At 35.1% G+C, this 26,168-nt stretch overlaps 1 protein-coding gene across 1 annotated transcript in view; it reads left to right on the plus strand.

Moving 5' to 3' along the window:
- Positions 1-25,138, plus strand: part of LEMD3 (LEM domain containing 3) — a 64,895-nt gene extending 39,757 nt beyond the window's left edge. Inside the window, exons 5-13 of the mRNA XM_047065808.1 lie at positions 12,904-12,983; positions 13,069-13,214; positions 14,345-14,446; positions 14,547-14,649; positions 15,340-15,518; positions 21,253-21,334; positions 22,878-22,983; positions 23,104-23,182; positions 23,405-25,138. Of these exons, the coding sequence (XP_046921764.1) occupies positions 12,904-12,983; positions 13,069-13,214; positions 14,345-14,446; positions 14,547-14,649; positions 15,340-15,518; positions 21,253-21,334; positions 22,878-22,983; positions 23,104-23,182; positions 23,405-23,568 (1,041 nt within the window). The 3' untranslated portion in view covers positions 23,569-25,138. The remainder of the gene's footprint in view (positions 1-12,903; positions 12,984-13,068; positions 13,215-14,344; positions 14,447-14,546; positions 14,650-15,339; positions 15,519-21,252; positions 21,335-22,877; positions 22,984-23,103; positions 23,183-23,404) is intronic.
- The last annotated feature ends 1,030 nt before the right edge of the window (positions 25,139-26,168 follow it).

The raw sequence follows: 26,168 nt of genomic DNA on the forward strand, positions 1-26,168 counted from the left end.
TTGAACTCATCTAGTGAATTTTTCGACTCAGTTATGATATTCTTCAGCTCCCAAATCTGTTCCGTTGTTTTTTATTTTTTTCTCTCTTTATTGATATTCTCATTTTATTCATGTGTTGTTTTCCTGGGTTTGTTGACCATCTTTATGACCATTATTTTGAAATTTTTGTCAGGTAATTCATATACCTTTGCTCCTTTAGGGTCAGTTTTTGGGAGATTTATTTTGTTCCTTTATTTGAGCCCAGTGTTATTATTTCCTTCATGTGCCTCATTATTTTGTGTTTGGATCTATGCATTTGAATTTGTTTTTATTTTTATTTTTTTAGAAAGAGAGTGAGTACACGCATGAGATGGGAGAGGGGAAGAGGTCATGGGGGGGTGGGGAGAGAGAGAGAGAGAGAGAGAGAGAGAGAAAGAAAGGAAAGAAAGAAAGAAAGAAAAAGAAAGAAAAAGAAAGAGGGAGGGAGGGAGGGAGGAAGAGAGAGAGAGAATCTTAAGCAGGCTCCATGCTCAGTGTGGAGCCCAGTGCAGGGCTTGATCCCATGACCCTGGGATTATGACCTGAGCCAAAGTTAAGGCTAGGATGCTTAACTGACTGAGCCCCAACCCAGGTGCCCCAGGATCTCTCCCTTTGAAGACAGAGCTGTACCTCCCAGTCGTTAGAGCCTGCCTTCACGAAGGGGAAGACCTTCACCAATGAGCTCAGATAGAGATTCTGGGGTCCTCTCACACCTTTTCTGTGTATGTATCTTCTCTGGATTTTTGGGTTTAAATTCCCATCTAGAGAGGTTTTGCAGGTTTCTTTTTTCAGGAGTTTGTAATCTCTTGCTCCCTCTGGTGTCTGTCTGCCGTATTGTGGGGCTTCTGGAGCAGCAGCAAGCTGTCCAGCACTTGTTTGTTCGCAGCAACCCCCAGCAACGCCCAGGTGTTTAGACTGTGTCAGGTATCCTCAGTTCTCTGAGACAGGTGATACAGCTTCCTGAGAACCTGGAACATTGGATAGCTGCTCCAACTCTTGGTTTCCTCAGGGAGAAACCAGAAATTTGGGGTGTTCTCCCACTCCTTCTGCACTGAGCTGTGGAGAAGGACAATGGTGAGTGAGTAGGTGCTAGTTCATAGCACTGCCTTTGTTCTCAGCTGCCTCCAACCTGGTGCTTTTACCGGTCAGTACTTAGATTCAGGAAAGACAGAAACCAGTCCTTCTGGTAGCCCCTGGAAAAGTCTGAACATTAGAGATATATTTCAGTCTTTTCTTCCCCTCCTCACGGATAAGCCAGGAGTTGCAAATTTCCTCTGGTCGTACCACGTTGTGCCATGGGCTGGGGCTCTGGTGAGCGCTACCGATTTTGTTACTGGCTTCCATGCTGCTAGTTTCACACGTGTTTGGAGGTGCAGGAGCCTCAACTGGTTTCTGCATTTCTTACAAAGGGAATTGGTCTGTATATTGTTGAATTTGTTTCTCCATGGGGAAACAGTGGTCTCGGACTTTCTGTTTTGTCTTGCTGATGTCACTGCCCCTCCTTCCCTCCCTCCCTCTCTCTCTCTCTCTCTCTCTCTCTTTTAATTTAGAATATAGTATAGTTTAATTTAGAATATAGTATAGTTCTAAGGCTTTCAGCAAGGTTGTGGTGAGTTTCCCGTGATATTCTTATAAAAAAGAGAGATGTGCCTGTGTGGCTCAGTTGGTTAAGCGTTCAGCTTTGGCTCAGGTCACGAACTCTCAGTCCGTGAGTTCGAGCCCCACGTCGGGCTCTGTGCTGACAGCTCAGAGCCTGGAGCCTGCTTCGGATTCTGTGTCTCCCTCTCTCTCTGCCCCTCCCCTGCTTGTTCTCTCTCTCTCTCTCTCTCTCTCTCTCTCTCTCTCTCAAAAATAAGCAGTTAAAAAAATTAAAAAAGAAATGTGAGCTGTTTTTAGCTTAATTCATGACTTATATGTAGATACCCAAAAGATGTTAAGACAGTATGATCTATTGGAGATTAGGTATGGGTTCATATTCTGGCCCTGCCACATAGTAGCTGTGTGTCCTGGTAAAATCCCATTGTTTTTCTGTATCTGTTTCTTAGTTTGAAAGTGGGGCGGTTATTAATTCCTGTAAGAGTTTTTGGGAGACTGAATATAAAATATGTAGTCAGTGCCTGATGGTATAGTAGTTCCCAGTAAATTTTATTTCTTTTTCTGTGTTTCTTAACTAACTAAATTTGGGTCACTCTGGAGAGAGGTTTCTAAAAACATGCTACAGGATTTATCTCTCAACCTACCTTGTTCTTGTCTTCATTTTCAATTTTGACCTAGATAGGAACACTGATGACAGACAGATTTGTGCAGAGTGTAATAAATAGCTCATGGATACCTAAAGAATCAGGAGCTTAAAGAATCAAAGATCTTAAATTAGAAAGAGTTATGATTATGGGGCTCTGTCTTAGGGATGGAAGAATTGCTAAATGGATTGTGGAGGTGGGAGCAAAGAAGGGATTGGATACAGTAGGCTACAGGGACACAGAATAGAATATTCCTGGAAGAGGGTATAGCATGTGGGAATCCAGAGCAAGCAAGTAATTTTTTTAAATTTTTTTAAATTTTATTTTTTAATTACTTCCAAATTAGTTAACATATAGTGCAACAATGATTTCAGGAGTAGATTCCTTAGTGCCCCTTACCCATTTAACCCATCCTCCCTCCCACAACCCCTCCAGTAACCCTCTGTTTGTTCTCCATATTTAAGAGTCTCTTCTGTTTTCTTCCCCTCCCTGTTTTTACATTATTTTTGCTTCCCTTCCCTTACATTCATCTGTTCTGTGTCTTAAAGTCCTCATATGAGTGAAGTCATATGATATTTGTCTTTCTCTGACTAATTTTGCTTAGCATATTACCCTCTAGTTCCATCCACGTGGAAATGGATCTTGCAAATGGCAAGATTTCATTCTTTTTGATTGCCAAGTGGTACTCCATTGTATCATTGTATATATACACACACACACACATACATATACCACATCCTCTTTATCCATTCATCCATCAGTGGACATTTGGGCTCTTTCCATACTTTGGCTATTGTTGATAGTGCTGCTATAAACATTGGGGTGCATGTGTCCCTTTGAAACAGCCTACCTGTATCCCTTGGATAAATACCTAGTAGTGAAATTACTGGGTCATAGGGTAGTTCTATTTTTAATTTTTTGAGGAACCTCCATACTGTTTTCCAGAGTGGCTGCACCAGTTTGTATTCCCACCAGCAGTGCAAAAGAGATCCTCTCTCTCCCTGCATCCTCGCCAACATCTGTTGTTGCCTGAGTTGTTAATGTTAGCCATTCTGACAGGTGTGAGGTGTATCTCATTGTGGTTTTGATTTGTATTTCCCTGATGATGAGTGATGTGGAGCATTTTTTCATGTGTCGGTTGGCCATCTGGATGTCTTCTTTGGAGAAGTGTCTATTCATGTCTTTTGCCCATTTCTTCACTGGATTATTTGTTTTTTGGGTGTTGAGTTTGGTAAGTTCTTTATAGATTTTTGGATACTAACCCTTTATCTGATATGTTGTTTGCAAATATCTTTTCCCATTCCATTGGTTACCTTTTAGTTTTGCTGATTGTTTCCTTCGCTGTGCAGAAGCTTTTAATTTTGATGAGGTCCCAATAGTTTTTTTTGCTTTTATTTCCCTTGCCTCCGGAGACATGTTGAGTAAGAAGTTGCTGCAGCCAAGGTCACAGAAGTTTTTGCCTGCCTTCTCCTCGAGGATTTTGATGGCTTCCTGTCTTATGTTTAGGTCTTTCATCCATTTTGAGTTTATTTTTGTGTATGGTGTAAGAAAGTTCTCCAGGTTCATTTTTCTGCATGTTGCTGTCCAGTTTTCCCAGCACCACTTGCTGAAGAGACTGTCTTTATTCCATTGGATATTCTTTTCCTACTTTGTCAAAGATTAGTTGTCCATACATTTGTGGGTCCATTTCTGGCCTCTCTATTCTGTTCCATTGATCTGAGTGTCTGTTTTTGTGCCAAAGCAAGTAATTCTTTATGAGATAGTTGAAAGTGTTTTTACTTCTAGCATTGGGAAAATCTGATCCCAACCAGTGCTTCTTTCCTGCTTTTTCTTTCTCTTTTTTTCCTCTCTTTTTTTCTTAGTCAAATCTCTTAGAGAGGTAATGGCACAGATATGTGTTATGGTTGGTCATAAATGCCTACAACAAGATTAATTTACATTACAGGAGAGTCTCGAGACTCTTAAAAGCTCCTTAATACTCTATTTGAAAGGATAGGGCTTGACTAGTATTTATGCTGGAGCTGTGGAAGAGGCAGGGGTTGATCTGGAAGGATGTTTAATGACCTTCCTCTCTGCTCACCCCATTTGATTGTAGCTGTGGGTCAGCAGTAAGATAAGGTAAAAAGAAGGGACACAGAGCCAGGGTTGGGACAAGTCGGAATCTAAGCCAGGCAGCAGTAGGGCATGAGAGACTATTTCTGTTAAAGGCTGGCAGCAGAGGAATTACTGGTTGTACCCGTGCATGAGTTGAGTTGAGAACTGCCTGAGAACTGAGTTAAAAAAATTGAGATTAATGAACTCTAGTCTTAAAAGATTTTTGTATCTTTTCCCTGGAATTTTATGTTTAGATTGGGTTTTGCTTTTTGTTTTCCTTCGGTAGAATTTCTAATGTACGTTTTTACAAAAGATTTTGAATTAGTTCCAGCCTTAATTAGTTAAGTGCAGTTACTTTGTGTTTTCAAATGCTGTGAAACCTGGTTTGGCTTGTCACCACCAAAGATGGAGTTTGGACTGCCACTTCAAAAAAAAAAAGCATTAAACAGAAACTTTCCCCCCCAGATAAAATTTTAAGGTCTGGATAAAAGCTTTTAAGTACTACTTTTAATAATGTTTTGTTTTTTTTTTTTCCAATGTAACATTAACTCATGCGCATGATTTAACTAATAGGGACAAAAAGGAGAAAAACATTTCAAATTCACCACCTAAGGTTAACCACTTATTTTTGGTTCATTTTTCTCTAGCCTTTTCTTATGTTTTCTTCCATAAAATTAGTACCACTATAAATTTTATTTTATTTAAAAATTTTTTAAAATTTTGTGAGAGAGACAGACAGAGCATGAGGGGGGAGGGGCAGAGAGAGAAAGGGAGACACAGAATCCCTCTGTGTGAAGCAGGCTCCAGGCTCCCAGCTGTCAGCACAGAGCCCAATGCAGGGCTCGAACCCACAAACCATGAGATCATGACCTGAACCAAAGTTGGATGCTCAAATGACTGAGCCACCCAGGTGCCCCTCACCATAAATTGTATAAATACTTCATATTGCAAACGTTTGTATATTTTTTCCTTAAAATTATTATGAACATTTTTCCATGTCCTTGCTCAGGTTTTTGAAAACTATTTCTTTTTGTCACTGGGTAATATTTCTTTACATGATTGTATTGCATTGTATTGGCTTGTGGTTTTTCAGTATTACAAAAGCACTTTAATCTTTGCATGTAGTATTTGACTTTCTGATTATTTCCTTGGGAAGTAGTCCTCGAAAGGAAACTAGTTGTTAAGGAGTGTGAGCTTTTGTTAGTCAAAATTGGTGATTTCACTTTATTATGCCCAAGTTGTAGTGTAAATATGGAAGACCCTCACTACAAAGCTGGTGTCAAAAACCATGATCATAATACCTATACTGTAGGCTTTCTGCTTATGGAGAGAGAGAGAGAGAGATCTGTTGTACATTTCGTGTATTTGTACTATGACTTCATGAGGAACACAAGTTTTTGCATTCAGGAGTAAATGGGCCAAAGGATGCATAGAAATCCGATGAGTGTAAACTGATTTTCCCTCAACTGCCAGTGCATTTTAAGCACAATATTAGTAAATGTTTGGTAGAGTAAAATGAGTAAGTAAGCCTCAGTAAAATGTTTTTTTTCTTCTTGAATTTGATTCTTCACATTCCATCCTTATTTTATTTCTCCTACTTTCTCTTTTAAAGGATTTGTAAATAAACCTCACAGTTAATTTAAATAATTTAAGCACTGTTTTTCTAACTCCCCCAGTGTTTCTCTTGAGTTTTTTATTCATTTTTGAGGATGGAAGCTTGTTTTGATTTGTGAGAAGTAAAGAGGTCCCTCTGGTGGAACATTTAGGAAATACATAGCATTATATATTTTCATGAAAGGACCGACTTGTTTTTAAGTTAAATGGTGGGAGTTTAGTATGATAACTTTCCAACTAAATGATGTAATGAATGGTGGTTCATTTTGTAGTTCATTTGCAAAACACTTTTAGACTTTAACACAATGAATATGTTTAAGATTTGTGAGGAAAATAGTAAGAAAGAAGATAGCTGTAAATGTGCCAAATTTTATGTCCTATCTTGGAATGCTAATCACTGTTAATGTAATTATGTCTCTGGTGAGAAATAAGTTTTCCAAGAACTGGAATGAAGGGTAAGTTTCTTGATGATTACAATTTATCAAGTACAATTTATCCTGGGACTTTGTTAGTATCTCTGACTTTACAGTAACCTAGCAAGGTAGGTGGTGTCAAATCCACTTCATAAAGAAACCAAAGCTCAGAGGGGTTTAATGATTACATCATCCAGCTATTAAGTAGTGGAGCTGGGAATAGAATCAAAGTGCTTGCTCTTCTCACTGTACTGTTCTGCCTTTTAGATGGAAAGACTGGGTTCATAACCACTAGCTCCATCTTTTGAGTGGGCAAGAGACTGACCCTGAATGAGGGTTAAGATCTGAAGAAGTGATCAAAATAGATACATCGGCACAGATAACCTACTTTCTCTTGTCTCTACTTGGGGTTATATGTACAGCTAGTCAATAGTGGAGTCATGATCTGATCCCAGGCCTGCTTGATGTTAAGGACCATGTTCTTTCTGTTTTTCCTGGAGGTGAATCATCAAGAGTTAAATCATATTTGCTCTTGTTTTGGTTTCCGTGGGTCCTGTTTTAATTAATTTAAAGGGTAACATGTAGGGTGTATGTCATGTCACAACCAGAATATTCACTAACTGGGAAGCCACAGTAAGTTATTAGTACCATGTAAATTATCCATTTGTGAGCTACCCAGTAGGTTTTTAATCATTATTTGACTTCTCCCTGTATCAGCATCTTTTTCCCTCCTTACTGATGCTTTCTAGCTTTATTTAATGACCTGAGCCTTTTACATGAAACAGTATTATTTCTATACTTTGAAACTGTAATCTAAGTTCAAAGACCTGATATGGGTTTTAATAAAAATACACATTTGCCAGTTATTTTGAGAATAAGGTAAATTTGGAATTGGGAGTCATGGATGTGTGTGTGCTCACACATGGTATGTTAAAATAGATTTGTTATAGATTTCGGAAAGTATGCTTTGAATTTAGAAACATTTAAATGAAGCAGTCAGCGGTATGTTGACTGAGCTGTTGCCTATAAGTAGGTAGTAATAATAGTAATTGACCTGCTTTAAAAATGAAAAATTTAGTTTTCTCTTTATTTGTGTCATCAGTGATTAGAAAACGAGCATTTTATGATACAAGTGTGCTTCACCTCAGGGGTTGGCAAACTATAGCCTGGGGGCCTGTTTCTGTATGGCCTACTAGTTGGGGTTATACAACATTTTTTAAAGGTTGCTTAGAATATATGTGACAGAGACCAGAAGTGTATGCAGTTACAAAGCTTGAAATGCTTAACTCTTTGGTCCTTTACAGAAAAGGTTGGCCTGCCCCTACCTTATAGCTTTTTAGGTGGCTACAAAAAATGAATAATAAAATATTTTCTACTCTTAAAATCAGGAAGATGCTATGTATACTATGATGTTAGCCTAAGCTGTTTAACTGGCATAAGCCAGAAAATAAATTCATCTTTTATATCTTCAAAAATTCTGCTTCATAATACTATAGAACTCTGTATACTATGTAGAACGTTTGTGGAAGTAATGACCTGTTTCAGACCTTGATACTCTATTACATCTTTAATGAGATTTTAAATAAATTAGCAATTGTTTTTTGAAAACGTGTATTCATAAAGGGAATGGTTTTACTGTATTCCAGATAGTAAGTAGTATTAACATGGGAAAGGAAAACAAAATGGGAAAATAACCACAGATATACTTTCTTACCCTTATTATTTTATAACTAAAAGTTTTAAGTTCTTTGTTCCTGCATATAATTAGCTTATTAGAGTAGGTGTTCTTGTTAATTTGAACCATTATGTACATTTTTAAGGATAATTAATGAAGGCAGTAATGCTACTTATACTATCTTCAGCCTTCTAAAATTCTTATGTTTAAAATATACAGCTAATAAACTTGGAAATTTGTTTTTTTTTTTATTTTTTTTTTAACGTTTATTTATTTTTGGGACAGAGAGAGACAGAGCATGAACTGGGGAGGGGCAGAGAGAGAGGGAGACACAGAATCGGAAACAGGCTCCAGGCTCTGAGCCATCAGTCCAGAGCCCAACATGGGGCTCGAACTCCCGGACCGCGAGATCGTGACCTGGCTGAAGTCGGACGCTTAACCGACTGTGCCACCCAGGCGCCCCTTGGAAATTTGTTTTTATGTTATTTGAAACTTACATGTATAGTCTAGCCTTCAAAGTTCTATGTAATAAAGCAAAAATGTCATTATATCTTGCATATTGTTGTAATATAGGCTGAAGAACATATAAATACAGGAAAATGCAAAATGTATTATTTCATTGATTTTTAAAAATACCCATGTCTTATGATTTCATTTGTATGTGGAATCTAAAAAATGAATGAACAAATAGAAACAGACCCATAAATAGAGAACAAACTGGTGGTTGTTAGATGGGAGGTGGGTAGGAGGATAGGCAGAATGAGTGAAGGAGTGTGGGAGGTTCAGGCTTCCAATTATGAAGTGATGAATAAGTTACAGGGATGAGGGGCACAGCCTAGGGAACATAGTGGTATTATAGTGGTATTGTATGGTGACCAATGGTAGCTACACTTGTAGCGAGCATAGCATAAAATGTTGGGACCACATCAAAATGAAAAACTTCTGCAAGTAAAGGAAAACAATCAACAAAACTACAAGGCATCCTACAGAATGGGAGAAGATATTTGCAAATAACATATGTGATAAAGGATTAGTATCTAAAATATATGAAGAACTTTTAAGACTCAACACCCCAAAACCAAATAATTCAGTTAAAAACTGGGCAGAAGACATGAACAGACATTTTTCCAAAGAAGACATTTGATGGCCAACAGACACATGAAAAATGCTCAACATCATTCATTATCAGAAAAATAACAGATGAAAACTACAGTGAAATATCACCTTACACCTGTCAGAATGGCCAAAGTCAACAACACAAGAAACATGTGTTGGCAAGGATATGGAGAAAAAGGAACCCTTTTGCATTGTTGGTGGGAATGAAAACTGGTGTAGCCACTGTGAAAAGCAGTATGGGGTTCTTCAAAAAGTTAAAAATAGAACTACCCTGTAATCCAGCAGTCTCATTACTGAGTATTTACCCAAAGAATATAGAGACACTAATTCAGAGGGATACAGGTATCCCTGTGTTTATAGCAGCATTATTTGCAATAGCCAAATTATGGTAACAGCCTAAATGTCCATCGATTGATAAATAGATAAAGAAGATAGGAGATACATACATACACACACACACACACACACACACACACACACACACACACATATACATACAGGTGTGTGTGTGTGTGTGTGTGTGTGTGTAATGGAATGAAGAATGAAATCTTGCCATTTGCAACAACATAATGGATGTAGAATTATATATAATGCTAAATAATGCTAAATGAAATGTTTGTCACAGACAAGTACCATATAATTTCACTTATACATGGAATTTAAGAAACAAAACAAATGAACAGAGGGGAATATGAAAGAGACAAACCAAGAAACAGACTCTTAACTGTAGAGAACAAATTGATGATTACCAGAGGGGAGGTGGATTGGGGAGGTGGGTGAAATAGGTGATGGGGATTAAGGAGTGCACTTGTGATGAGCACTGGGTGATGTATGGAAATTTGAATCCCTGTATTATACACCTGAAACTAATATTACACTGTATGTTAACTAACTGTAATTAAAATAAAAACTTAAAAAAAAAACCCTATACATTACAATGAGTGCAATGTCTCCAACTCCATGGATAACCCATATTAATCCTGCTTTGTGGATTTTCAAGGCCCTCTGTAGCTTGTGCTTTTTTAATCCTGATTGATGCAATGTAAACTGAAATTAAGTTCTCTTGATGTTCCTTCATCAGTTTTTTTTTCTTCTCTAATTTTAGAGCAAATGAATATGAATTTTGATTTTTAGTTATACACCAGGTGATTTCTAGCAGTGTAATTATAACAAAACCGTAATTGACTGAAATTATTTTAGTATAATTTTATTGTATGACATTTTAAAGCAATAGTAAAGCTTAAACAAAAATCACTGAAAAATTTTTTTAGTTATTCATGAGTAAAATTTTTATAGTTATATTTAATTGCATATTGTCTTACTTTAAGCATTAGCTATTTAGCTCTAAATGATCATCTCCAAATTCATAGTATTCCCTTGAAGTGATCTCATCTATAAACCATTTGTCAGTTATTATACTTACATTGGCTACAAATTTTTTGATATTTATAAATAATGATGAAAGATTACCCTTTTTTTTTTTTTTCAATAGCAGGTAGTTTGTATTTCTCTTTACCATCTAAAAACATCCTGGTAGTAGTTACACATAAGTAATGATGCCTAGTAAGATTTGTTCTGCTTCATAAAGCTTTCTGTATTTTCAGATTTGATACATTAAAAAAAACTCACCCGTTTCATATTAGGAAGTAAATTGTCCTGATCAAATGAAACCTTAATTTCCAATGCTATTAAAGAATCTGTTGATAAAATGCAACAGCTATTACTTACAAAATTCTTTTTAAAATGTTTTTAAAAATGACTTCTTGGGGCACCTCAGTGGTTCAGACGGTTAAGTGTCCAATTCTTGATTACAGCTCGGGTCATGGTCTCATGGTTTGTGAATTCTAGCCCCATGTCAGGCTCCTCTCTGACAGCATGGAGCCTGCTTGCAATTTTGTCTCTCCCTTTCTCTGCCTCCCCCCTGCTCTCTCGCACTCTCTCTCAAAATAAACTTAAAAAAAAAAAAAACTTTCTAAAAAAAATGTCTTTTTACTGCTGTTTTTAGAAGTTCATTCTTTGCACTTCAAAAAGTACATAAAATATATTGCATAGAATATAAGCTCCATGAGCAAGGAAGTTTGACTGTTTTGCTTAGTGCTATCTCTCTGGGTTTTAGCACAGTACCTGGCACATAGTGGACCCTCAATAAATATTTATTGAATGGAAGAATTTTCAAGGGTATTTATTATAGTGTTATTTGATACATTAAAATAATTGGTAACACTCTAAATGTTCATTAATAAGAGGTTGATTAAAGTATAAAATAACCAGCCATAGACTAGAACACTATGTTGCTGGAAAAAAAATAGGGTTCCATGTTTGGTGATATTGACACAATAATACTTCGTTTTGTGATAAAAGCAAGTGGAATAAACAGTACATATAACGTGATACCACATTATTTTAATTAAAAAATACATAATATACCTATGCACAGCAGTTTTTAAACTTTATGGTTTCATGACCCTTTTGCAGTCCTCAAATTACTGAGGACCCTATGTGGCTTTTGTCTGTGCAATATATATGCATAGATAGATTTAGACATATATTTACCTTATTAGAAATTTAAGCAGAAAAATTAAATTTACTTATTCTTTTAAGTAAGAATAATGAACTTATTACATGTTAACATTTAACAATGTATTTTTATGAAAAATAACTATATTATCCAAAATAAAAACATTTAGTGATAGTAGCATTGTTTTGCATGTGTGCAAATCTCTATAATCTTTAATGTGTAGCTTAATAAAACTATACTGGATTTTCATATCTGCTTCTGTATTCAGTCTATTGTGATGTTTTGGTTGAAGTGTGTCAAGAAAATCTAGCCTCATATAGATATGTAGTCAAAATAGGGAAAAGTATTTTAATACTTTTTTCAGATAATTGTAGATACTCTTCTTTGATACTGTACCAAAATTCTAAGTAGTAGTTTCTTAAAGATTAGTTGCAGTGTGCAATGTGAAACCATATCGGTGATTTTTGTTTACTCTGTCTCTACAGTCCTTTTTGTAGGTTACACGTAGAACAGATAGATCCTTTACCTGTGCAAGACTTTATGACTCCTGCATTGGTCATTTGGAAAATCCTGGTTTGTAGGTTATGCAGATCTTCTCAGTGTTTGACACCTTTCATTATGCCATACCCCAAAGTCGCATTCATTAATATTGCACCAGTCTCATTGCAAAGGTCTTTAAGTGCTGCAAGGGTGTCAAGCTTATAGTAACGGATTCAACTTTTTCCAAATTTTGCTTTTGACATGAAAGCTTGAATGTCATCATTGGTAACAAAGTCAACTGTTTTTCTTGAGTTGACAGGCCTGCTTCATTCATTTGTTGAGAAAATGTCAGTGAAACAGCCAACTCTGAATAGTTTGCCATTTGTTCATCTAAAAATAATATTCCATAAAAAAATTAGCTCATCCACTCTTACCACAGTGATACTTAAAAGACAAATTACTTAAAAAAAAAAATCCTCCAAATCTGTAAATGTGAAAGAACCAAAAAGAAAACATAACAAAATATTAATACTGGTTATCTTAGGATGGTGGGGAAATTGTGACTTTTTTTTCTCCTTTTGTTTTTCTGTAATGAATAATACATTTTTGTTACGTAATATAGTTTCAAGTGTTATATAAAAATGAAAGTATGGTATTTATAGTATAGCTTACACAGAGTCAAAAGAATGTAAATGACTAAGAATAGTTAGTTATTTTCTCCATTTTTCTTATTAGGATTTAGGCCCTGAATATGAAGATATATTTAATATTTCTTTGAAGTGGATTTTAAAAAATGGAAAAGATGTTGGAATAAGGTAAAGGATTTAATTTCCACTTTGGCCATTTTGTAGTAAAAGTAGTGATTTTGGCTCTAAAGTCTCCTTAATTATTTTTAAATAGGTGTGTTGGTTATGGCCCCGAGGAGCAATTGAAAAATATAACTGATGTGCAGTTTTTACAGTCCACAAGACCACAGATGTCTTTCTGGTGTCGTTTTCGACGTGCTTTTATTACTGTCACCCACAGGTTATTGTTGTTATGCTTAGGTAAGTTGTTGGGGTGAGAAAGAAGATACATGATAGTGTAGAATTTTTGTGTCTGTATTTTACCAGTTGAGAATTTACTTCTGTGGTAGTTCCCGTTATAAATCACATCGAGAAGTCTTCGTTAAGGTATAATAACAGTGACTTTTTTTTATACATATTGTCAGTATTAATCTAAGGACTTAGAAATCAGTATTATAAGGGAAGTTGGAATAAAACTTTATCATAAGAATGTCAGGAAAAGCAAGTATGGTGCATAAACAGAAATCTTAACAAAATAGAACAGGAAAATTTAAAAATTAAGCTTATTTTTTAAATAATAAAATATTGTAAATTAAGTTCATTAAAATTCTTTTTGATTTAAAAAATATCATTTACCTTGGATTCCTTGGATTACCTTGGATTTTCTGTGACTGTTTTGATTGATTATAGGAATTTATTTTTCTAGGTTTATTTTTGAGAGTGAGTGAGCAGGGGAGGGACAGAGAGAAAGGGAGAGAATCCCAAGCAGTCTTCCTGCTGCCAGCGTGGAGCCCAACTCCAGGCTCGATCTCACGAATCATGAGAACATGATCTGAGCTGAAATCAGGAGTTGGACACTTAACCGACTGAGCCACCCAGGCTCCCCGTTTATAGGAATTTAGAAGATACTCATTTTTTTCTTTTTTCTGTTCAAGTCCTTTAAAAATAATTTACTTAAAGTCAGGTGTAGTATATTTACAGTCTTAGAAAACTCACTTTTCTAATAGCTTAATGTGGCAAAGGAAAAAGTTTGTGAGATGTGGTTACATTGTTTTAAAAAAAATAGAATTTAAATGTTGAGTTGTCAACATAATGGAAGAGATGGTTTTTCTAGAGAGATTAAGTGAAACTCAGGAAAATGTTTAACACCAAATTGGTCTATGTAATAGTAATTATGTAGGTAATTCAGTCCACTGTTTTGAAGGCCCATTCCATTATACCACTATAGCAGTTAAAATAATTACTGTAGAAACTGTCCTAAGAGTTCTCTTTCTTTGCTGTGTTTTGTTAACATCAGATTTAACAATTAGACCAATAACTTCAGATTGCAGTGACTTAATTGAATGCCACTGACCACAATTTTTAAAACACAAAATATGTAAATATTGCAGGTGTAGTGATGGTTTGTGTCGTTCTGCGTTACATGAAATATCGCTGGACAAAAGAAGAAGAGGAAACAAGACAGATGTATGATATGGTGGTGAAGATAATAGGTATAAGTATTTGAAAAGATCGAAACTATTTCTAGAGTAGTCATGTGAAAAATTACAACGTGGTGTCCATTGATTCATTTGTAAATTTGTTTATTTTCAGATGTTTTACGAAGTCATAATGAAGCTTGCCAGGAAAATAAAGACTTACAACCTTACATGCCTATTCCACATGTGCAAGATTCCTTAATACAGCCTCATGACAGGTGTGTTCAAAATCTTGTGAGTCAAAGTAGATCTGAATGTTGGTATCTTCTGAAATCGTGATAATTATATTGAGAGTTGGGGCCCTTTTCAAGTAGACCTGCTTTACTTTTGTACTTTAAACTCTCCTTTCTTTCTAAACTCCCTGTCTTGTCCTCCTAATTTTGAGTGGCCTGATAGACAACTGGATTTCCAAATCATTATCACTTCTATACATTTTTGATTCTTTGTTGTCAGTTTTCACCTTATTTCTGTTAATTTCATCTTGATAAAGAAACAGAGATAGACAATAGCCAGTGATGTTTTACTAATAATGCCTTAAATATTTTGTTGTTAATGAAGCTTTTTAAATAAAAATACTAAATAATAACTTCTTGAAAATAAAAGATGATTCCATATCCTAAAGCAGCATTCTTCACTGTTAGCAACACCTCAGAATCATCAGTGGACTTTGGGGGGAAAAATTACTGATGCTTATGTTCTACTTCTGGAGATTGACATTCAGTAAATCTGACATGAGCTTCAAGCATCTAAATCTTTTTTGAAAAAAACTTCATAAGCAGCGATCAGAAAAATCAGAGTTAATAATAACCATTATCTAATACTTGAAAATTACAATAACCAATTACTAATACTTGAAAAAGATGACAAGCCAAGATGATAGTACATTTGTCATTTTGTTCACATGATAGGAAAAAGATGAAGAAAGTCTGGGATAGAGCTGTTGACTTCCTTGCTGCTAATGAGTCTAGAGTTCGCACAGAGACACGAAGAATAGGTGGTACAGATTTTCTAGTTTGGCGCTGGATCCAGCCTTCTGCCTCCTGTGACAAAATATTAGTAATACCTTCTAAAGTATGGCAAGGTCAAGGTATGTATTTTTAAACAACAACAGAAATAAACATCAGTTTTTCTAATTTTTTCAGCACGTAAAAGTGTTACATGTTTATTTATTTTTAATTTAATTTAATTTTTTTTTAAATATACGAAATTTATTGTCAAATTGGTTTCCATACAACACCCAGTGCTCATCCCAAAAGATGCCCTCTTCAATGCATGTTTAAAGGAAAATAGTACCATTGAAAGATACATGAAGGCAACGCTCCCTTTGCAGTTTCATCCCATAGAAGGAATTCGTGTTAGCTTCTTTATATACTTCTACTTTCCTCCTTGCAAATATAAACATAAGTGGTTTATCTTTACTATAATAGAACACTATATACATTACTTTGAGTTTTTCCTTTTTCACTTACAGCAACTTAGTATTGTAGATCTAACTATATTCTTTTCCCCTAATTTTTATGCAGATAAGACATAATTTCTGTTTTACGTATGTATAAAACATATATAAGTGAAACATAACTTTTTAACTGCTCTTTTTTCTGAGTTTTGCTTGCCTTCCTCTTTTTTATTAAGACTCCTCCACCTGCATATCCCTTGTGCCAGGTAGCTTTTGTGGCTATCTTTCCATATTGTTCTTAAGGCTTGCATAGCTACAAAAACAGGTATATGTAAATATATAGGAGAGTCTGGTGATTGGTTGCCTTAGGTACCCAAACCTCTATTAGTGATGACTGTTACCTCACTTGAATTTTTGGATGGTTAGTTGCAAAAATTAAATCTTGTTAGTTTAATGTGCATTTCAGAACTAGTCGTGAGTTGAGTTTCTTTAAATCTTCTTGTTGGATAAAAGCATATTTATCAATGTTTGCTAAACACAGTATTTATGAGAAAGTTAAGTTGTTTTGATATTGAAAAAAAAATCCAATCACTCTGTTCTCTAATTTTCACTGTTAAAGAGCTTGAATCATAATAATAATAATGATAGTCTTCAATAATCATGGCATAAAAACGATGCTTTGATGATGCCAAAGATGACACTAAACAATAAACTTTTTGTTTTAAAAGGTGTCTGCGGAAGGGTCTTATGAAATGAAAACAGAATGCAAAGCCAGTCAGATCAGATTACCTTAGTGCCTGTTGTAATGGTTATGAATTCTCAGTCTAATTTCTTCATGTAGCTAGCAGTTGGTGCTTATGTATGCATGTGATGTTCTAGAAAAGGCCATTATTTTGTTCATGTGAATTTATTATAGTTGTCTTATTTTTATTTTGTTTACTTATTTGAAGTTTATTTATTTTGAGAGAGAGACAGCATGAGTAGGGGATGGGTGGAGAGAGAGAGAGAGAGAGAGAGAGAGAGAATCCCAAACAGGCTTCATACAGTCAGCGCAGAGCCCCATGGGGGGCTCACACTCACAAACTGTGAGATCATGATCTGAGCTGAAATCAAGAGTCAGATGCTTAACCAACTGAGCCACCTTGGTGCCCTTTTAGTTGCATTTTTAAAATGTGAGATTTTCAAGATGAATCTAAAGACAGTTTCTTGACCTAGATAATCCAAGTTCTTATAAGTTAGTAGGGGGGAATGACAGATTCTTAAGTGCGTTAAATTGGATGCTCTATATCTAGAATTTAAAACCTCAAACTATTTTCATTTTATCATTTTCTTTAGATAGGAAAAGACTGCATAAGTGTGATATAAGACAACTTTAGGTCAGTTATATTAGTTGTAAAACTCAACTTGAATTGATAGAATAGTTTTAAAATGTCCTGCTACTTTGTTTCATCAGGGTTCTTCTGGTGTAGTATATGTTTGTAAACTATATGCCAAATACTGAGCTATCTTAATTTGAATACTTCTAAATTCACAATGTAAAGACTTATAAACTCAATCTCTCTTTACTTGACAGTTACAAGTCAAGTAATCCCTTGAAAGGGATTGAGAGTAAAATAATATGCCTGTTGCTTAGTTAGCAAATAGAAAAAAAATATAATGGCTGAGATTGTTATTCTGAAGGCAGAAAATCTTGGGGTAGAACCTAGTAGCCATTTGCTTAAGTATATCCATTCAAATTTTTTGGAGGGTTGTGATGATAAAAGTTGATAGACTCCTAGCAAGAGAGATTTGAGTTCAAGAGAATTTGATCATAAAAGAATTTGTTACAGAAGCTGAATAATGAGAAGTTGGTGGGATACTTCTTAATGATAATTACCTGTATCACCTCACTTAAGAACATATAGCCCTAATAGAGAAAGAATTTCATTTTAATATTATATTTTATGCCATTAAATGTGTAGTCTAAGTATAATTTAAATGACTGACTTATCTTATTGAAAATATTAATACATAAACTAAATTTTGCTTTCACTTAAATGTATCTGAACACAAATGTTGTACTATAAGTAGTGCTATAGAGTGGGGGTGGGGCAGTTTGGTGGTGGTTTATGTAAAAAGATAGTTTAACTTATTAACAGGCTTAATGTTTATCCTTTTATAAATACTGTGGTTTAATTAAAAGGTACATGGCTGGAGGGTTGGTAATTATAGTAGTCTTTTGAATTCACTCCCACTATAAGCTGTTGTCATTTCATAGTATTTTTTCCAAGTAATTGTTACTTAATCAACCTTATTGAATTTTTAGTTCTCTTCCTACAGGATTGTTAAGTATAGATTGGATTCTTATATAGTAGTAGTATCTCTAATGATATTTTAAAGCACTAGTTAAAAATCAAACCATACCTGCTGGAGAGAATTATTTATGTTTCCAGCAGATGGAGCCTTCAGAATAAATAGCATTCATTTGAAGGATCCAAACATAATTCTTGAGGTATTTGAAATGTATCATCATTTGGTAACCACTGTCTCTCTGCTTGTACCAGGAGGTGATTACAATTTAGTTAGGGAGACAAAGCGTATATCTTAAAAATCACTTGGATCTTCATGATTACTTTGTGACTAGAATTGACCAGGAATAGCTTCTCCCAGAGCCATTATTTTGTGGAAACTTGGGTCCAGACTAGGATAAGATGGTATTAATGCTTCCATTTTCTCTGGTTCATTTCCTGCTGGCCCAGGCCAGTATTGGAATTTCAAGGAAGTCAGATGGCCTACAACTGAAAGGTCATCAAGAATACCACCTATACACTCTGCCAGAGAAGTCTAGGTGGTGCTAGAAGGTTCATAGGCTTTCTCGATCTGGGGTTTGGCAAAGATTTTTCATGTACAGTGGCCTTTCCCCCACCCCTTATCAAGCACTTGTGGGACATTCACACCCCAGACATTTCTTTTCACTAGATACTTCTGAAATCTTTCATTAATTTATTTTTTTCTTACAAGTTTTTATTTAAATTACCTTTAGTTAACATGCAGTGTAATATCAGCTTCAGGTGTAGAATTTAGTGATTCATCACTTACATATGACACCTGGTGCTCATCACAACAGGTGCCCTCCTTGATCCCCATCACATATTTAATCCATTGATACACTCTGGTCTTTAGCCATAAACTCATCCTTTCAACTTTCTTGCTTTATATATATATTTGTTTGTTTTGTTTTGTTTTTTGTTTTAAACTTCCCATACTCTCCAATTCTTTGATATACCTACTTTTTCCAGTTTTTCAGTCTTCCTCCTGGCTTTATTTCTTTTCCTGTCCATCTTAGTTTCCACAACCCATCTTTCCAATCCTTTTCTTGCTAGTACCCTTAAGTCATCACCTATCCCTCTTAGCCTGGTAAATTCCAACCAAGGATGAAACTGTTTTGTCTATGTGCAGGTAGCTGAGCACAGCGGGGAAAAAGTCATACAGTTTTGCAGACTGGTATGTCATAAATAATCAACCTCAGTTGGGCCCTCAGCACTACCTGACTTTCATGTTCTTAAAATATTTTACCAGGTCACTTCACTTTCCTGCTCTGCTCAGTAACAATTTTAGATTTCTTTCCATCTTGTCAAACCTTTGCCTTTCTCTCCTTTCAGTTGATGACTCGAATAGAAGCAATCACATAGTCCCTGCCTCAACGTTCTACCACCAACTCAGTAAAATTGCCAGAATCCACACTCACCGCCTATTGCATTTGAAGAGTTCTCTCACTTAACAAAGACCTGAGCCCTTCCCTCTATAGGGAAGGGGATCTAAGCCCTCACGGTTCCATTCCCTCCAGTCTTCTCAAGCATCTTCTCTCACTGTGTTCTAAACCCCTGCCTCTCCTGGACCTTTTCATCAGCACTTAAACATGCTGTATAGTCTCTCTCATCTTTAACACACATTGTTAGAGTCTACACTGTTCTGTAGCTATCACTCTGTCTCTACCCATTCACAGCCACATAGCATTAGTTTACTGTACTCACTGTTTTTACTTTTTCACTTCCCATTTATTCTTCAGCTGATTCTAATCTGTTTTCCATCCCTGACATTCCATGGAAACAGCTCTCAGACATTCATATTGTAAACCCATTGGACATTATTCTTTTCTGTCCTTATTTTACAGTGTTAACAATTGAGCTTGCTTTAAAACTTTCTCTGTTTGGTTTTGGGGATGCCGCTTTCTACTAGTTTTCCTGCTACTTCTGACCATTTGTTCAATCTTCTTTTCCAAATTTTCTTCTTTTCCTGGACCTCTAACGTGTTGGAGTTTCTCAAGGCCAGTGTCTTTTCTCATTCTACCTGTCTTCCTAGATGATCTCACACTCTGACTTCATTTACCATAGATATGTTGATAACTCCCAAATTTATATCTTGAATTAAGTCCTATGGTTTTCAGAGTTTTATACCCACCTGTATACCACCTGTATACTTCTAGGATATGGACACCACAAATTGAACATGTGCATGAATTCAGTAACTTCTCTTGCCAAACGGACCTCTTCCCCCGGTGTTCTTGGTCTAATTAATGATACCCCTTCTCAGTTGGTTCTGCCATAAACCTGGGGGTCATCCTTAATCTCTTCCTTACCTCCCATGTATAGTTTTTAAACAAGTCGTGTCAAATCTACTCCGTATGTCCTGAGTCTGTCTACTTATTTCCATCTGCATTGCTGGCCTGTCTTACCCACGTTAGTATCCTCTTTCTCTTAAACAACTATGGTAACTTTCTAACTGGTCTCCTTGCATTCGCTTTTGTTTCCACCTAATCGATTTTCCACATAACAGTCTACTTTTAAAAATTATAATTTTAAACGATAGATCTCATCATATTATTCCTCTCCTTAAAAAAAACTTGAGTGACTTTCTATTGGTCTTACGGCAATGTCTGAACACTTTAGTGTGATCTTCATGGTTCTCAATAATCTGACCTGTCCCTGTTAAGGTTTATCTTTCTATTGTTCCTGCTCTAGCCACAGTGGCTGTCTTTTAGTTACTTGACTGCACTGAGCTCCTTCTTGCCTGGGGCTGTATATAAGCTATCACATTTGCTTGAAATGCCCTTTATACTTCTCTTCACTCTGTCTACTTTTATTACTTTTTGGGTCCCAGCATAAATGTTACTTCCTCAAGTGCTGTACTTCCAGACTACCTAAGTTACTTTCACAGCTTCCTGTATTCTTCTTTCTTAAGATTTGCCACAATAACGGGTTTTTTTGACACGGTTTCTCATCTGTCTCACCCACTAAACTGCAGACTCTGTGATAGCAATGATTGTCTCTCTTTGATTTACCTTAATATCCAGGGGTCTGGCTCCTAGGAAAAGCATGCAATGAATATGTTTTGAATGAACTAAATGGAACAGTGACAAATAGTAACACTAATTTGTTTTTTGTAGCATTTCATTTAGATAGAAGAAATTCACCACCAAATAGTTTGACACCATGTTTAAAGATTCGAAATATGTTTGACCCGGTTATGTAAGTATTATGATCAGAGGTACATGTAATTTTTATTTGGAATATCCTTACATTGTTATGTCTGTAATTGAACAATCTCTTTTACTTTTGAATCTCTAACTACCGAAATGTTATGTTTTTCTTTTCTCCTCTTTTGTTATATTTCAAGCAAAGGTCTGGCCAAAAGACACAGAAGTATAATAATTTGTTAAATTACAAATCTTTGTATGCACTACGAGTCCCCATGGCAGATAAATGTTTGAGTCAAATTAATGATACACGTGGTGATAAACAGTACTTTTTGTTAAGTATATAAATCTTGTCTGCCAATATTCTTTGCCTCATTAGGCAATATAGATAAATATCTACTATTTTTAAATTTCCAATCTCTGATTGTAAAAATTCTCTGCAAAGATGTGCACTTTTCCTTCTTAAGACCTGTCTACTTGTCCATGTAATATTCAAGAAACGTTTGTGTCCATTTAATATTTGAGAAACTTTTCTTTTATATGTTATAGCAGCACATGCATCCAGAGATTAGCACAGTCAAAAGTTATTGCCTTAGAATCTGTACTATTTCATATATAAGCTGCAATAATTTCTAGAATTTGCTTCCTAGATGTTACTTATTTGTCCAATGATACAACAGATCAGGTTCTGTTTTGTAAAAAGAATTCTAACAGTAGAAACCGTATTACTTAGAAAATACCCGTACATCCCATTTAGTAACTTATTTATTTCAAGAAATGGTTGATATAACGAGATTCCAAATCAGTGGCAACAAAATTGGAACTGTGGAGAAAAGAAACTCTGTCAGTACACATAACACACCCCCTCCGTTTTGCAGAGATACAAGCACTTAGCAGTGCTCTGATCCCTCTTTTGAGAAGCTGACCTCATTACTTAGGGATTAGGAAATCAGTGCCAGTCTAGTATTTTGTTACTAAGATGAAGATTTATGATTTAAAGTGTAGCCACTCTCCCTTCGGCTTGCCCTCTGTATCTCACAAGTAAGACAAATAGGCATCGGTGCAGCAGGAACTCTTAAAGTTCTTGAAACAGTAAGGTGATGCTTTGTGCAAAATGTTTGTCTTGTATCATTCCTCCATTATTTCGAAAAAGAGAACCCCAGAACACATTATTTACTAGGAATTGTCCTGAAGTTTAGGAATTTGAAAATATCATTAAAAAAAAATAGTACTCATGTTTTTTAAGTTCACTACAGACTCAAAGTGTTAACGCTTGCTAGGGAGAAAAAAAGAAATGACTACAGGTACATAAGATTTCAGACGTAAAAATGACAGCACATTTGTTCTGCTGTGCTCATTGCCTCAGCTCTGTGCCTTCTTCCACTGGAAATGAGAGAAGGTCTGGGACTGTGAATGCCAGTATTTTTTAATTCTATATGGTACTTGTAACAAGTATTTACCTAACTACTAGTTTTAACAGTATGTAGTTTTGAAATTATTCCCATTCTGGTAGGGTTTATGTGTTGTAAGAGACAATAAAGACTTTTAACGGAATAGGAATATGGTTATTGATTTTTTTTTCCATCAATTTTTAGGGAAATAGGGGATCAGTGGCATTTGGCAATTCAAGAAGCAATTTTAGAAAAATGCAGTGATAATGATGGCATTGTTCATATTGCAGTAGACAAAAATTCACGTGAGGTAAAGTAACTTTTACTATCGAATTCTACATTTAGGATTTGTTGCTATTAAACTAAGACTGTTTCTTTTTTTTCTCTTTCTTTCTTTGTTTTTTTTTTTTTTTTTTTTTAAATATCACAGGGCTGTGTATATGTTAAATGTCTGTCTCCAGAATATGCTGGAAAAGCTTTTAAGGCATTGCATGGCTCTTGGTTTGATGGTAAGAAGTTTGAGTATTACAAACATTTTAAAACAAATTATGGCTTACTGTTAAATTATACCAGATTTTAAATTAAAGAATATTAGGTCAGCATTTTTAGAGTAATAATTTAAGATTCCTTTATTTGCGTATTATGTTCATATGTCTTTTACCACAGTTTGTTTTTTGTAAATATTAAGCACATTTTTACAGATCTAAAATATTATTTTTATCTTACAACAGGGAAATTGGTTACAGTAAAATATTTACGACTAGATAGATATCACCACCGCTTTCCCCAAGCTCTTACTTGCAATACTCCCTTGAAGCCATCAAATAAACATATGAACTCTATGTCTCATCTTCGTCTTCGGACTGGCCTAGCCAATTCTCAAGGAGGTTCCTGAAAAGACTTTCTTCCACTCCTAGGATTGGTATTTACAATAGGAAAATTCCTGTTTGGCTTCTTGTCTTCCTTTTAAATGCTTTTTGTATGTAATATTTTTATTGAATACAGCTCTGTTTGAATGTTCCAGAAATCTTAAGGTTCCAAAGGGACTTAACAGTGAGGCAGCAATGCCGAGTAGACAGAACAATTGTTTCATTTAGTTTTTGGAGCTCAGTTAAGCCAATGCATTTAAAGTTTTGCATGAGGAACATTGACGTTATTAAGCATTTTCAGATGTGGTGGTTGTGTTTTTGCACCACAAAGTGTTTGGATAACCACACAAAAGCATGGTGAAGAGGCCTCTTGTATTTCCATAATTTCCTGTGAACTAATGTTGTGCATTTTTGTATACAGTCACCTGCATAGTTCCTTACCAGGCCAGTGTGGTAAAACTGTTAATTTCCCAATTTAACCTTAGGTTTCTATTGCTTGTAAGAGATTCATTTGTTACAGCTGGAATACAGGAAAATTAATTTGGGTTTAGTGGTTACATATACGTGTAGGTGGATGTACATGTACTTAAACTGGCTTTTGTATATATGTATAAATGCTGGGGGTTGGCGAAAGTAGTCTTGTTTTGTGAGGATGTCTGCATTAAAGCAGTAAAATAAGCTTCCTATTTTATTCATAATCTAATGTGTACATATGTATGTGTATATATGTGTGTATGTGTATATATATGTATGTGTATATGTGTATATATATACACACATATATACATATGGCTGTACTATCACATAGATCAAACAGCCAAACACCTGGAAGTATTAGATACAAGTTTAAAATATCTTTTATAAGTTTTATATAAAAATGTCTGAGTATGATTTTGTGTGAAAGTTACGATATCAGTTGTAATGGATTCAAATTTATGTGAGCAATAAAGATGCAATTGGCAGATATTGGAAAAGTATTTTGTGAAAAGCTGTATTTATTATAAATACTAGGACTATGTCATAGTACTATTGGGAGTAAGTCATTTTCCCAATTTATTTATAATTTAATGAAATGTCAGCTCCCCTGTTCTATGTCAAGTTTAAAGCAGGGCACATTGTTGCAGCAAAATGTGTCTTTGAAAATTTATATTTGAAATTTTGGGTCATGAAAGCTTGCAATATAGTAAATGCACGAGTGACTGTTGCTTTGTGCCTCGGTATTTACTTTGTTTCAGTAAAGTTGCTTTATTACTGTTTATGTTTTCAGACTAAAATCCTTGCTGAGCAGAGTTTACTTGTAACGTAACAATTGGCTTTTTAAAAAACAACCTGTTGATATATTGTTGTCAGTCCAAATGAATATGTGAAACAGCTGGAATTGTACCAATTTTGATTTTGTTTAAAGCTCAGTTTCCTTTTTGTTTTTTATTGTATATGTGTTGGGTTTGCAGCATGAACTTGCACAGATAATGCACGTTTTCTGGTTAAGTAAACATGATGCACACTGTTCTGTAACAGAAAACCCTATTGTGCCTTACCTATGTGCTTTTGTGGGCACCATGTTTATGAAAAATAAAAAATGATTTGTTATCTGAAGAGAATAAATTTTAAATTCTCAGTTTATGTCTCAGATGCTAAAGTGTGAGAATATAAATATATATATAATATATATAAAATAACCAATCTTTCTGTATTTTATGTGCATCATAGTGATTTATCTGAGCTTAGTGACCCCATCTTGTGACCTGTTGCAAGAGTGAATGTAAAAAACAGTTGTGGCATTTTAAAAGGTCGCCTTTTGATGCAGATGCATCTTTTTTTTTTTTTTGCTTCTAAAACATATTTCATGTAAACATTGTACATTTATTATTGTAATATATACTATTATGCAGCTTATTTTACCTGAAACTGTTAAGCCGACCAAGATCCCTCCCTGCAAGACAGATGGGAATGTGTATAATAACTAGATATTTGAGAAGTTCTGAAGTTTGATGTAATCTGTTACTTGTCCTGTTAAAAAAAAAAAGAAAAAATTCTAATTAAAAATTTATTAGGTTTTTTTTTTTTAATGCGTCTTGGCTTTTAAAAAACTTTTTAATGCCCTGTGTCTTTTTTTTTTTTTTAACCAGTTAAAATAGGTGCCTTTATTTTAAGTCATTTTGGGGATCTGTAAATATATGTATGTATGGTCATAAAGATGGATGAAGACCCTAAAGTTAACTTTAACCATCCATTCCTCAGCATCTTCCTTTTCTTTATGAAAATGTCTTTTTCTGACTCTCAAGTGTTTGGATCACAGAGGGGCAAGACTATGTACATCAGCTGTGTCACTAAAGCAGCAGTTTTTTCATAGCAAGACTTTCTCAAAAAAGGAAGCTATTCTTTTACACATTCTGCTCAAACTCCGTATCACCTTATAAACCAACAGTTTAAGGGCTAGCTACTTTGAATAGCATTGGTTTAGATTTTTTAATGGTTTAATCAAGTAAAAAAAAAAAAAAGACTTGGTTAATCGGTCAGTTGGTAGACTTTTATTGATTGCTAACAAAGGTCAAGCACTGTTACTTGTTAGGGATGCAAAGATGAAAAAGACATGGCCCAGTCCTCAAGGTGGTTGCACTCTAGA

The sequence above is a fragment of the Lynx rufus genome, unplaced genomic scaffold, assembly GCF_022079265.1.
Source record: "Lynx rufus isolate CCGP_SWC_20201006 ecotype Redwood Valley unplaced genomic scaffold, mLynRuf1.p SCAF_7, whole genome shotgun sequence".
NCBI lineage: Eukaryota > Metazoa > Chordata > Mammalia > Carnivora > Felidae > Lynx > Lynx rufus.